This window comes from Oryza glaberrima, chromosome 5 (genome assembly GCF_000147395.1).
Source record: "Oryza glaberrima chromosome 5, OglaRS2, whole genome shotgun sequence".
In the NCBI taxonomy this organism is placed as follows: domain Eukaryota; kingdom Viridiplantae; phylum Streptophyta; class Magnoliopsida; order Poales; family Poaceae; genus Oryza; species Oryza glaberrima.
The window spans coordinates 5,197,961-5,212,621 of NC_068330.1; the positions used below are offsets into that span (position 1 = coordinate 5,197,961).

General features: G+C 40.1%; 1 protein-coding gene across 1 annotated transcript; it reads left to right on the top strand.

Annotated features, from left to right (window-relative positions):
- The first annotated feature begins 417 nt into the window (after positions 1 to 417).
- On the top strand, positions 418 to 3,633 carry LOC127774938 (zinc transporter 7). Its single transcript, XM_052301229.1, has 4 exons — positions 418 to 767; positions 844 to 1,505; positions 1,595 to 1,744; positions 2,986 to 3,633. The coding sequence occupies exons 1-4, from the start codon at positions 731 to 733 to the stop codon at positions 3,289 to 3,291; spliced, it is 1,155 nt and encodes a 384-aa protein (XP_052157189.1). The 5' UTR covers positions 418 to 730; the 3' UTR covers positions 3,292 to 3,633.
- The last annotated feature ends 11,028 nt before the right edge of the window (positions 3,634 to 14,661 follow it).

Below are 14,661 nucleotides of genomic sequence, written 5' to 3' on the forward strand. Positions count from 1 at the left end.
GCGTACACGGAAAGTACCACCCAACCCAATCAGATCAGATCACCGTCCCTTCTCTCTCACCACACTATGTCGACATTTGCTTCCCACATGTCCCCCCCCCCCCCCACCCCCACGCCCCCCACCCCCACGCCCCCCACGCCTCCCCCTCCTCTACCCACTCCCACTCCCCCATTGACACCGCGGGCCCACATCCCCATGTCCCCACACGGTCAGCGTATCAGGTTTGACCGGGAGCGCGTGGCGAGCACACGTTGCCTCCCCTCCTCACGACGTGGGCCCGAGCCGTCAGAGCGCGATCCCCCAACCGTTCACTCCGAGATCGACGGCGGATGCTGCCACGTGGGGCCCACATGTCAGTGGCAGCGGGGGCGAGTTAACCCCATCGCCGCCGTCCACATTGGCGTCGCCGCCGCCGCCACATCGCCACCGGCCGGCAACCACCATGACGACATATTTCTTGCTCGCTTTTTTCTACTCCTACGAGCCTACGACTTGGACTTCTCCTCTCCATTCTTCCTTTTTCCGGCGACTCGCGGAATTGCGGGTGGATTTGCTGCTTCCCTCGCTGTCGACTCGGCTCGGGCCGGTGCTTTTTTAAGTGACGTGAGAAGAAAGCGAGGCATCGAATCCAATCCAATCCAGAGTGGGGGTAAAACCAGCGATCTTTGAGGGGGCATTTTCTTTCATTTTTTTACTTTTTGGTTGGCTTGGGATTCGCCGCCGGTGTCCGATGGAGCGGTTCGTGCAGTTCTTGAGGCGGAGCAATGGTAAAGATTGGTTGATTTGGGTTGAATTTGTTTGTGCTTGCGAGGTGTTTGATTGGTGTTCTTGGGGGTGGTGCAGGGTTGATGGCGGCGTCGCTGGCGGCGGGGAGCTGCGCGGAGGAGGTGGCGAAGGCGGAGGGGGCCGGGTGCAGGGACGACGCGGCGGCGCTGAGGCTCAAGGGGGTGGCCATGGCGACGATACTGGTGGCCGGGGTGGTCGGGGTGGGTTTGCCGCTGGCGGGGCGGAAGCGGCGCGCGCTGCGCACGGACAGCGCCGCGTTCGTGGCGGCGAAGGCGTTCGCCGCGGGCGTCATCCTCGCCACGGGGTTCGTCCACATGCTGCACGACGCCGAGCACGCGCTGTCCAGCCCCTGCCTCCCCGCGCACCCGTGGCGGAGCTTCCCTTTCCCGGGGTTCGTCGCCATGTCCGCCGCGCTCGCCACGCTCGTGCTCGACTTCCTCGCCACCAGGTTCTACGAGGGCAAGCACAGGGCCGAGACGGAACGCGTCAAGGCCGCCGCCGCCGCCGCGCTCGCCGCCTCCTCGGCTAGCGACGATGACATCACCGTGGTCACCGTCACCGAGGACGACAACGACAACAAGGCGCCGCTGCTGCAACCTCACTCGCACTCACACAGCCACCCCCATGGGCATGGGCATGGCCACGAGGTGGCGCAACCGGAGGGCAGTGGCGGTGAGGGGGAGGTGCCGGCGCAAGTGCGGTCCGTCGTGGTGTCGCAGGTGTTTCATCTGTTCTCTGAATTGGAGGCTGAGTTCATTAATGCTTTTTTGGCGCAATGCATGATGTCTGATGAATTTGTTTCTTGCAGATACTTGAGATGGGGATCGTGTCGCACTCGGTGATCATCGGATTGTCGCTCGGGGTGTCACGGAGCCCCTGCACGATCAGGCCGTTGGTAGCGGCGCTCTCGTTCCACCAGTTCTTTGAGGGGTTCGCGCTTGGCGGATGCATTGCTCAGGTGAGGAAATTCAGCAGAACGTCATGCATCAATTCTCATTATTTACATATTTTCCTCTATTGATGAAATTATTTAATTGATGCTTAACCGTGGTAAATCCAATTGAGTATAGTTTATACATAACAATTTTACATGTGACTATATGTTATGTTCTTGTTGTCAGGGATTGTTTGATTGTTTGTTTGTTGTATGTATATGGCATTGGCCTTTTGGCACATGGGGTCCACCTATTTGAATTTCGGGAAGGCGTGACATTTGGATTCAGATGTCGTATGCTCAACTTGTTAAAGTTTGTTGTAATTATTGTGCAACAACTATATTTTTACTAGCAAGTTGACCTCTGTCCAGATGGTATTTACTGTTAAATGATTAACCATTTTATTTAAAAAGTTATCATGGGACATTCAACTTGCAAGCCTTGAGACGAACATAGAGTTGATAGTATGGATGCAGGCTTTTACATAGACGTCATTTTCCATCTGAGCAAATCATCTTTCATGATGTATAAAATGTGGCTTCTAGAACAGTGAATTTGTTTGAGGCAGTTAGCTATCCTGTTATTTTCACTACCACCATTTGTGATTGGAATTTTGCTATAAAAAAAATCTGGTTCACAAATTAGTTGGTACTATTAGGTCCCTCTGGTATTACCATACGACTATATGTCTCGTAGTCTAGGTAATCTAAGTCTCCAAGCTTCAAATTGGCTGTCACTCTCCATAGCAACCGTAAGAAGTTGAACTTTTATTTTTAGAATTTTAATTCGTGGGGAAAATCAATATTATCTCCAGCATAATAGCGTAATTGTTGGCAGCATGCCATGATGTTGACAGCAGGAGTTCTGACCCTAATCGGACTTTGATATTCCCAGAAATATTATTCTTGTTGTATTTGTCCACTTTGTAATACTCTCGAAGTTGAAAGGTATTGATGTATGACAATTGAACCATTTGAGTTCAATATTATGAATAGTTTGGGATTATAATTTTTTTTCTCTTAAAACTTAATTGGTCAATGCAAATAAATTGATTAGACTGCTATGCTTCTCATAACGGCCAACTACTTTGCCAATAATATTCAAGTGGGTACTATCAGAAAATTAAGTGAGATGTCTATCTGCTGAGTACAGCACCTTTTTTATACTTTTGCTTCATTGTTATTTTTCTTGATGATCTTAGTGGTTCTAAAACCTTTCTCATCAGTATAACTTAGTTACACACTAACAAATCTTCTGACCACAGGCACAATTCAAGACACTTTCAGCAGCTATAATGGCATGTTTCTTCGCCATCACAACACCAGCTGGGATCGCAGCTGGTGCCGGTGTGGCGTCATTCTACAACGCCAATAGCCCACGGGCTCTAGTGGTGGAGGGCATCCTCGACTCCGTGTCGGCCGGCATCCTAATATACATGTCGCTGGTTGATCTCATCGCCGCGGACTTCCTTGGCGGGAAAATGACAGGATCGACACGGCAGCAGGTGATGGCATACATTGCACTGTTCCTCGGCGCTCTCTCCATGTCATCCCTGGCAATCTGGGCCTGAAAACCAGAGGCCATGGGTTTGAAGATAGTTGCACAACAACGCATACAGAGTAGTAGTAGCAGCTTTTGGCTCATATCACAACAACATGCCCTGTTTTTCATGGGCGTGAGACTAATCTGGCGCTGATAGAAAACCGGGGCATTGTAATGTACACATATGTATAGCTTTTGCTTGTAGCTCCTACTACTGCCCCCAAGCTCCCAACCATATGATCACCACAGCAAGTGTTGCTAATGTGACTTATGTGAGGTGGTGATGGCTGGAGAGTGTTGTTGGCTGAGTATATATATTTTTTTGTTCTTTCCTTTTTCTAATGAAAGGTGTTTATCTTTTTTAAATGAATTGGCACCAGCAGCATCTCTGCATCTGCTGCTATTGTCCATAACAACAGTTCGATTGGTGTGATCATGTGATGTATACTCCCTCTGTTAACATAAGGGTTTAAATTTGTACGTAATATAGAGATTCCTATGTGATGTATACTCCCTCTGTTAACATAAGGATTTGTAGGATTTAAATTTGTACGTGATATAGAGATTCCTTATGGCTTATGGATTCTTATCAAATGATTCTAAAACTGATCAGATGCTTAGAAAAGGAATATAAGCAATTTAAAATTCAAATTTTAACAGCTGAAGTGACAAAAAAATCTTTTGGTTTAACCTTCATATTTACTAAACAATTTACAAATGCTTATTTAACTTTCATTCATATTTACTCAAAAAATATAGAAATCTTGAAATCCCTATATTTATTCTTGAACGGAACAAGTACCTGACAGTTCACTACTACTGTAAAATCTGTAAATTGCAGTTTCGGAGGCAATTGTGTTCTGCAGTTTTCGGTTATCCAACTGTTCTTGCCGAGGTTTTATCGCATCTCATGTAATGGCAGAACTGGAGTAAAAAATACCACCTGGAATAAAGTATGCGATAGATGAGCCTACAGATTACACATCATGAGATTGATTAGTTTATAAGCAGTGCAAATCCAATTGCCATTCTTTCGTTCTCTAAATCTTCTGATAAACTAATGTCGTCGAAGCAGCACGTCATCTTGGTTGACAAAATCGATGGCGTTTGAGCCAAACACGTACTACTTAACTTTTAAACCTGGAAGACATCCACTGATCTGTCTGATGTACAACTAAAAAAGGGAAGATGAAAGACACACGTCGAAGCTAGTGATGAATAGTAGAATGCTTCTCCCGGGAATAAACCCAGGCCGTGTTCAGATTCAAACTTTCTTTTTCAAACTTTCAACTTTTCCGTCACATCAAATATTTGAACACATACATGAAACATTAAATATGGAAAAAAACCAATTCCACAGTTTATATGTACATTACGAGACAAATCTTTTAAGCATAATTACACCATGATGTGACAATGTGGTGCTACAGTAAACATTTTCTAATGACGGATTAATTAGGCTTAATAGTTTCGTCTCGCAGTTTACCGGTGAAATCTATAATTTATTTTATTATTAGTCTATAATTAATAAATGTGCGTCCGTATATAAAAAAAATTTGGCACACAAACAGCTGTGTCTTTCCGTGTCATCGCCGTCACAGCCTAGTCAGCTCACCCTATATTAAACTCTACCCTTAAATTTTGTAGGATAAAATATCAGGCCTTTTAATTACCATCCTAATTAAGCACAACTGTGTCTCGTTTTCAAACCGATTGAATTTTCAAAATGTAAGCTATTAATGGATTAGACACAACATAATATTAAAAATTTAAACAAATCTATGTTAAGATTTTAGTACTAAATTAGGTCTCATCTAATCAAATGCTTGCAATATTTTGAAATGAAGGGGTACCTAGTAAGTTAGTTTTCGTGGAAATGATAAAAATAGCCTGCTTTAGTAATTTCGAAATAGCCAAAACAGCCATATGTACTTTGTCCAGGAGGCGACAAGGTGTGTGTAAAGAACAAAGGCTTTTATAAAGAGCAACACGGAACCGTAGTTTCTGAAGTTTGTTTGACGGAACTCAAAATTTTGGCACCAATTTGTCAGAGAATTCACTCTCGTTGTTCCATCTCTCAATCAGCCGGTATTAACTAAAGCACACAACCTTCCTTCTCAGATGAGGCTCATCTGACCTATTGTTCTCGAACATGGGTCGCTGACATGTAGATCAACGAGCTATAGAGCTCATATGTTAGCTACTTAGAGTCAGAAGTGTTGAATAATCCCACATTAATCGTGGAAGGATAAGAGACCTAATATATAAGTGGAGAAGCTCTTCATCTCATTAGCTAGCTTTTAAGGTGAGAAAGGCTCTTGACGATACTACAATTGGTATCAGAGCCTAGCTAGTTCAACATCTCTAATCCGAGGGACAAAGTGTATGAAGGCTTGTTAGACAGTGGGTGCCTACGGGGCCTGTATACCTAAGGGACCGTCGTGTACGGTGAAAGGGCGGTGAACGACTGAGAGAGACCAATGTGTAAAGGGGGAAATTGTTGAATAGTCCCACAGATTGTGGGAGGCAATGGATGGAGGCAATGGATCTAATATTATTAGGGGGGGAGTCCCTTACCTCATTAGCTAGCTTTTGGGGTGAGAAAGCCCTTTACAATCCTACAAGAAGGCAGTAAGTTAGAGGATCTATTTCCCCTTTACGACCCTACGAGAAGAAGATCTATTTCCTTCCTTCTTCTTGCTCTATCTTAGGAAGCTCAATTAGACTTTAGGCCTTGTTCCTTGTAACTCACGAGTTGTGGTTTATCGTAGGTATCTAGGAGACCTTAACACCACATTATCACAGAGCAGTCAACACTCTTTCAGAATCGGTCAGAGAAGATATTTTTAAAAGAAGAAAAGTATATTATCATCTTATTAGTAATATTGAAAACCAACATTCTCAAAAAGAAAAAAATGGTACAAGAAAGGTGCCTATCATCATTGTTTTTGGAAGATCAAGAAGCATTGCTCAGACTGTATTAATGAAGGTACAGATAGGTTTTAATATTAAAGCATTAGAAGAGAGGAAACCATCGGGTGGAAACCGCAAAACTTGAAGGGCACATAAAAGAGTGATAAGAGTGTGCATGTATCTTATTTTCATCAAAATGTCTCATATTGTAAAAGCTTGCACCCTCCACACCACACCTTAAGACAACCATATACTGTTATAAGAAAATAAGCGACCAATAATGAGAATGACAAACAAGTGCTATGACAAGCTAAATAGGGTTAGGAGACATCTGGAATGATGCCAGTATTCCATTTTCTGACATGAGATGGTGCGGATATAAATGAAGAGCTACACATGACAATGTAGGCACACAGATCATCTGCATTAGTAGTTTTGATGCAATCCTATGCTCAAGTCCTTGGTTTCTGTTAACCATCATTTTTTTCGAGGAAACGGGCAGGAGCTCTGCCATTTCATATTAGGAGAAGAGACTTAAAAGAAGTCCTTTACAGGAGCAGCAAACACACAAAAGAAGATAAAACGATATTCACATGGTAACCTCGTTGAGCAAGTTTTTCTATTGACCGTTCTCCACAGTTCAAGGTCACCCGTACCAAAAGCCACAAATCTTCTCCAGTTTTACTAGCTTTTATTAGGGTTAGGAGACATATAGAATGATTCTATCATTGCATCTTCTGATATTGGACGGTGTGAATACAATTGAAGAGCTAAATATGGCACATAGGCACACAGATCATCTGCATTAGTAGTTGTGATGCTCTCCTATGCTCAAGTAGTACTTTGTGTTCAGTTTAAAATAAATCACAATTTATTCCTTTTGTCCACTGCTTTTCGGTAACCCTGTTGTGCAAATCGTTCTCTCGACTGGTTTCCACCATTATAGGTCGTCTCCAGGGATTGCGATTTCGGTTCAAAATTTCGGGCCCCCTAGCAAGTGATTATCTCGGCTGAAAATTTTGGTTTTCTCAAATTTTACAAATTTGGTCAAAATTTAGTCAAATTCAGCTAAATTATGCTAAAATTTCAAAAAAGGTCGATCCAAAATATGCCGAAAATTCTGAACTTTCGGGAGAACCAAAATGAGCAAAATTTAGGACAAAATCGAAATTGAAAACCGTGGTCATCTGTCACCAAGTCACCAATCTTCTCCAATTTTACTGGCTTGTAGTTGTAGGGCACTCGGATCAGCAAGTGTAGTGATGAGCCAGGGTGACCTCATGGTGCCACAAGTGACCTGACTTTTTTTTTTTGCGAGGATAAATTTTTTTAATAATGGAATAGAATATCCCGACCTGTGCTCAAAACGAGTTACAACCAATTATTACAAAGTTGCACTAAAAAATAGTGTAGTTTAACAAAACATTGAGAACACACACTTAAAATAAAAAATAACACATCTAAAATAAAGAGAACACGTTATTGAAGTCTATTTATGAATCTTCAACCATAATTGGCAAAAAGTTGCATAACTGTCGTCTCAAGCCTACTGCATGCAACCTTCATAAACTTGCCATCTTCATCACACATTTGTAGCTGAGCCCAACACCGGAGCCAATATGTTGCCCTGAAAATTCCCTGCATATATGTAATAGATGGTGATTTGTCAAAAACCAAATCATTTCTGCTCAACCACAGAGCCCAACATATTGCAGAGGCTCCCACAAGTATAAGCTTACTCCTTTTCTTGTCCACCCTCAAAAGCCAACCATCAAAAATATGTGATATACTACTAGAAGGGCATAGACCAAAAGAATATTGTATTGCTCTCCATATAAACTTTGCATAATGACAATCCATGAAAAGATGTTGAATATTCTCATTTTTCATTAAAAAACAACATCTTAAACTACCATTCTAATTCCGTCTTGCTAAATTGTCTTTGGTTAACACAACCCCTTTAAGTAAGTACCACATGAAGATCTTAATCTTAAACGGCATCTTAAGCTTCTAAATTGTGACCTGACATTGATCATGCCAATTTGGCAAATTACACTAGTGGTATTGCAACACTATGCAGTGTTTCCAGGAATGCAGGGTGCTGATCATTGTGTAACTCACATTTTTATCCAATGAACACAATTGCTTGCCTACACATAAATTAAACTACATGTCATTATATACATAAGCATCACAACGTACCATTTAGATTTTAACTTTTTAAAGATAATGGGTAAACTCGGTCTTTGCTTCAACAAATTTCATGTCAAGACCTCACAATTCTCAGGAGCAGTATACGGGCCACAAGTTAGCTGCCATGCGCTGCTCCAGAGTCAGTTAGAATGGGCGTATGAAGATAGGTCGTGCTCGAACATGTGGGTTCGTAACCCATTTTTCCTGTATGAAAAACGAGGTAGCTTATTAGCGCATAATTAATTAAGTGTTAATAAAAAAATTATAAGATAGATTAATCTGATTTTCTAGAACAACTTTCCTATATAGTACTAGATATCTGTGCACTGACCTCACAGGCATTGGCAGCATAGGTACATGCATGTCATTATATATATGCATCTATTAGATATAATTAGCTGATAAATATATTTGTAAATTATATTTCTTCTTTATCTTCAGACGATTTTTGCTTATTGTTATAGCTGAACTTGCTCTGCCTCTAGGTGAGAATGCATACGTAAGAATTAACTTCCATGTGAATCACTACGCCGGACCAGGTCATCTCTGACGGGTCCAAACTCTCACCTTTGACGGGTTTGGTCTTGATCAATGATTAGTGGTCACTGATGACAAAATTACCTGTGACGGGTGAAACACCCGTCATAGATAACCCATCTCTTACCGGTATATAAGTCATCTCTAACGGGTTAAAACTTGTCACCCGTCACAGATGAGTTATCAGTGACGTGTCGTAACTACCTGACCGTCACTGATGACTCATCTCTGACGGGTTGGAACTTACGACCCGTCACTGATGACAAAGCAAGAAATACAATTTTTGAATTTTAAACGCAACAAAAAAAACCTCAAAAAAATATTTTGAAATTTACTAGCCATCCTATACATGGTTACACATCACTACCTACAAATTCAAAATTTTTCACCTCCATATAGAGCTCCCCTTACCAACTCACCTACTCAACACATATTGACTACTCACCCAATGTTATTATTTTGTCTATGCTTGTCTGAATCATTTAACATATATTTAACACCCTAAATGACTTCAAATGAAAATATTATCAACTAAATAGTTATAGATCTCATCGTGTTTTATAACTTTTACATAGAAAATATATTCATCCGATGTTGTTTGAAGAATTCAAAACTTCATTTTTCAAAATATATCTCACTTTATAACATGTATTTTGAACATGTAAACTTTGTGAAATGAAAATATTTTCAATTATAATGTTGTAGATCTGGTTGAGTTCTATGACTTTGATACGGGGCATGTATCCATCCATGTCATTTGAAAAAAACTCAAATTTTTTTTTAAAAGTAGATCTGATCACTTGTAATGCATGTTCAGGGATGTAAACTATCTCTGATAGAAATGTTGTTAGTTATAAAGTTGTGGATATCATCGAGAGCTACAACTTTTATATAGGACATGTCTCAATCCAAGGTTTTTTGCAAAATTTAAAAATTTGAATTTTCACTCATCACTAACGGGTCATAACTACCACCCGTCAGAGATAATGTTATCTGTGACGTGTGTTAGTTAAAGACCTGTCAAAGATGAGTGGTCTCTTTTGTGATGGTTCATAATACTACACCCGTCACAGATGACATGTCATCTGTGACGAGTCATGGTTGTGACCCGTCACAGACGATCTGTGACGGGTTACAAGTGCAAGCCGTCACAGGTGACCTCACATCTATGACGGGTCCTCCCTGGTAGCCATATATTGAAGAGGATATTTTTTCGGCCCGTCAGAGATGACTCATCTTTGACGAGTTGCGTTAGCCCGTCACAGATGATCCGTTACTGAAGCCTGGATCTGTAGTAGTGAATATTGTCTCAAAATGCCATACATGCACACACGGATTAATTCAAAAATTATAAAAGCTATCAAATTATATACCAAAATAATCAAATGACAAATTCAAAGCAGCTTAATTTGACACCTATGGCTACTGTAGGTTCCTAAATTGAACTCTTCGTACTTGTTGTGATGACAACGCACCCAGCTCCTATATATATATCCAAGATGTTCAGGCCAAACTCTTGCAAAAGCATTTGCATAGTCATCTAGCTATCAACTGCAATTGCATGGTGATGGTACAATTTATAGGATTAAGAGGTATCGGGAACTTAGCCCCAACTATACTCTTGTTTCGTTGAACAGTGATCAGAAGAGAGCCTCCATCCGCCCAAACGTTGCTAAGTTCGACGGCCAGTTTGCTCAAGTTCGATGGCCGGTTTGAGAAGTACTTACATTGCTGGTGGTGATTGGCAAGCAAGCTGGGGTACTTTGGGTGGTGAGTTTTTGATGGACAATGTTGTAAAGGAAGAAGGGATAGAAGAGGCCGAGAGAGAATTAGCTGAGAAATATATTAATAATAAGTCGTATATCCTGTTTGTTGTGTTAGGAACTACTTATTGTATATTACATCTATATACAGAGTTATCTTCAGATGACTTGGCATGTACTTTTAGGTTGTACTCGGGAGGCAAGGTTGGGAACCTTACCTCCTAACACGGAAAATAAAGCACGCAATTATAGTGAGATTAATTAAGTATTAGCCTAAAAAACTTAAAAAAGAGATTAATATGATTTTCTTAAAAGCAACTTTCATATAGAAAACTTTTACCAAAAATACACCGTTTAATAGTTTGAAAAGCGTGCGCGCGGAAAACGAGGGAAGTGAGTTGGGAAAGAGGGGAAAATAAAGAACACAGCCTAGCCTAATGTATTAAACTTTCTCTAAATGAGAATGCATAAGTAAGAATTAACTTCCACATGAAGGTTGTCTCAAAATGCCACATGGGCATTCAATAAAAAGGCTGACAAAAGAATACGAGAATCAAATATCAATGGAAAGAAAACATTGACACACTGCAATGGTATGTTAATATATATTGGCTTGTTATTGAACTCTTTGTACTGTGAGTGCCACTTTTGTTGCCGTGGCTGCTAGCATCCAATCCCCATATATATGGCCATGATGTTCAGGCCAAACTCTTGTATAGGCATTTGCTTGATCAGATACCTACCCCAGTAGGACTCATGCATGTTTGCCTTATAAACTACAGATTCTATCAAAGACACTTTATCGGTTTGACTGCCATGTTTTGTTTAACTCTATTAGGAATAGAAAAGAAATCCATTCCTAGAAATTCCAGTGATCCAAATGGGGCCTAATGGTATTTTGTGACAGTATGAACAAGAATATGTAGGCAGATCATTCCATGCGCATCACCGTGTCCACAATTAGCACATAGATAGCTTACAGCTAACTAACCGCCCCATAGTTCTCAAGGTAAATTAACATGGGTTGATAATTTGGTTAGCACTACTAATTGAATATTTCAGTAACAGAGTGGTTATCGACAGAAACTTCAGGTTTATTCTGATTTTTTTAAAAAAATCTTAGCTAGCTAGCATGTTTATTGAACAATTACCGTATATGAACCGGCATACTCCCTCCGTCCCAAAAAAAAGACAAACCCTGAGTTTCCGTGTCCAACGTTTGACTATCCGTATTATATGAAATTTTTTTATAATTAGTATTTTCATTGTTGTTACATGATAAAATATTATTAATACTTTATGCGTGACTTATCTTTTTAATTTTTTTCATAATTTTTTTTAAATAAGACGGACGGTCAAACATTGGATACGGAAACTCAGGGTTTATCTTTTTTTGGGACGGAGGGAGTAATTACGATAATCGAGCGGTTATCGTTTCATTTTGAAAACCATGGTGATAAAGCTACAAGTCTATACAACGTAACGAAACTAATCCTATTGGGAGCATATCTAAATATTACACTCTACTTAAAAAAAAATGAATTTTGTAGATACCCGGGTTTTATTTTTATGAGCACATTATAAAAGAATCTTATGATAATAATAGCAAGGTGTTGTTGAGTATATATGTTTATGTTCAATGAAGTTTTTTTAATTATTTTTTTGTGACTCACTCCAGCTGCATGCCTGCATCCGCTGTTATCGTGCATAACCACAGTTTGGTAGGCGTGATCCTGACATTCTGTGATGTACCTGGCCGTACACAAGTATTCTGTAGGTATTCTATATATACAAAAAAGGTAGGTTAGTGGATACAATTTCAGAAGCAGTTGTGCTCTACAGGTAGTGGTTATGTATCTATGTGTTCCCGTTGAAGTGGTCGAATCAGAGTCGAATGCTAACTGAATACTCCATCCTACTACTAATTAGGTATGCGATCGAGATGATCATACAGCTAACACATCCTGTGTAAATTGCCATCCTGTGTAAATTAGTTTCAGCTGCATGAGAATATGTGTAAACGGAGAACTGAAGAACGGCAATTGGCACATACTGTGTAATCAGTTTCAGCTGTGCCAATTGCCCTAGTTCTCCGTTCACGAAATCGGTGTCATTTGTTTTTCTAATAATAGATAGAAATTCGGTCTTTATTCTGTAAATTGATATACATAGCCAAGATCGATAGCGCTTGTGCCAAACATGTATAGGTTTTAGCCATGTAAGACATCCACTACAAATAAAAAGAAGAATATGAAAGACACACGTCGAAGTGTCGTCAACTACGTACAATGCTGCTATCTGGAATTGAAGTTGTAGCAGAATGGTGGATAGAAACATAGGCTCGTTCTATGTCATCGCTGTTACAGCCTTGTGTTGTTCGAGCTGAATCCGTCAAAGTATATCAAGTACGCAAGTCAGTTTTCTTGGAAATGGCTAAGATTACCGTGCTTCGATCCTTTTCGAAATAGCCAAAAACAACTATATGGTCCAAGAGGAAAATTTGGATAACGAAAGTTTGTAAACAAACAAGAAAAAAGAATTACTAGAATTTATGTAAAATATAGAGTGAATTTCATGTAACCCAGATATTATAGTCCTATATTGCACATGACCTTGTGTATTAGTGTTATGGAACTTGAGTTTCACAAAACCACGTTGTTAATTAATTTTCTTTACTCATCACTTCTAAAATGATATCTTAAAATTTTGAATTCTTTAATGCACCCATAAAAAGTTTCAAGTACGAGAAGACAAAGAAGTCTTCCGTAATAACAACATAGAGGACATATAAAAGGCTGAGAAGAGTGTCCATATATCTTATTTTCATTAGGTCTCTATGCATGGAGATCTTATTTTTTTTTAAACTACCAACCTCCACACCTTAAAGGTATATATACACAACCTATATTATAAGTGTGTATACGACAAATCATGATAATGATCACTTGGACAGATATGATCTCATGTATCGGTTCTCAACCCCTATTAATTTTGATTGTAGGAATCGAGAGTTCTTGATTTTTTTTAAGTACCGGTTGAAGAAACCGGTACTAAATTTATATACTAAGTAAAAAAAAATGTGGGATGTGAGGGGATTTAAACTCAAAATCTCTCACCACAACCCTTACACGTGCTACCATCACACCTACTACACACATCTAACTTGGATGGATAGTGATGCATTCCTTTTAAACTAACTCTAGAAACATCTTTAGCACCGATTGGTAACACCAACCGATACTAAAAATACATTTTTAGTGTCGGTTGATAAAACGAACTGGGACAATCTTTAGTCCCGGTCACCAACCGGTGATCTTTAGATATTTTTTGGGACTTGGGTTTTTAGAACCGATATTAAAGAGTTTTTTTAGTACCGGTTGTTATTGATACATCCGATACTTTTATGGTCTGGGGCACTAGATAAAAGATGAGTACTCTCTAGCAGTGGATAAAGCCAACTCCAGTTAGGAATAGGAGCCATCAGGAATGAAGCTAGCATTCTATCTTTCGACGAGGGATAGTTCTAATCCAACACATGTTGCCGCGGTGATTAGCCACCCGGCGAGGCGACGGGAATCTGGCCATCATGGCAATGAACTGTACAGGTTGCCATGGCGGTGACCCTGCGGCTAATGGCTTGGCTCGGTAGCGAGCAGGTTGCACAGGAAGAGCTGTGACAACTGCTAGTTGCGTAAAAAGATGTGAAAATGCTGTCAAAATTCTGTCCAAATTATGTCAAAATGATATCAAACTTGTGACAAAATCGTGTCAAATTTGTCACAAAATTTTATTGATATTCTATCAAAATTGTTATATTCATTAAAGTTAGTCAAAAATCATTTAATTTTAAACATCGTCGTAAAAATCAAATTGCAATATGCATGTACGACATGGAGGAAAAAACATAATTAATGAAAAAAGTAGAGAGATAATTGTGCAACCGGAAGTAAGGATATAGATGTCCTTTCTGTTAGGAAACGATAGGCGAACAA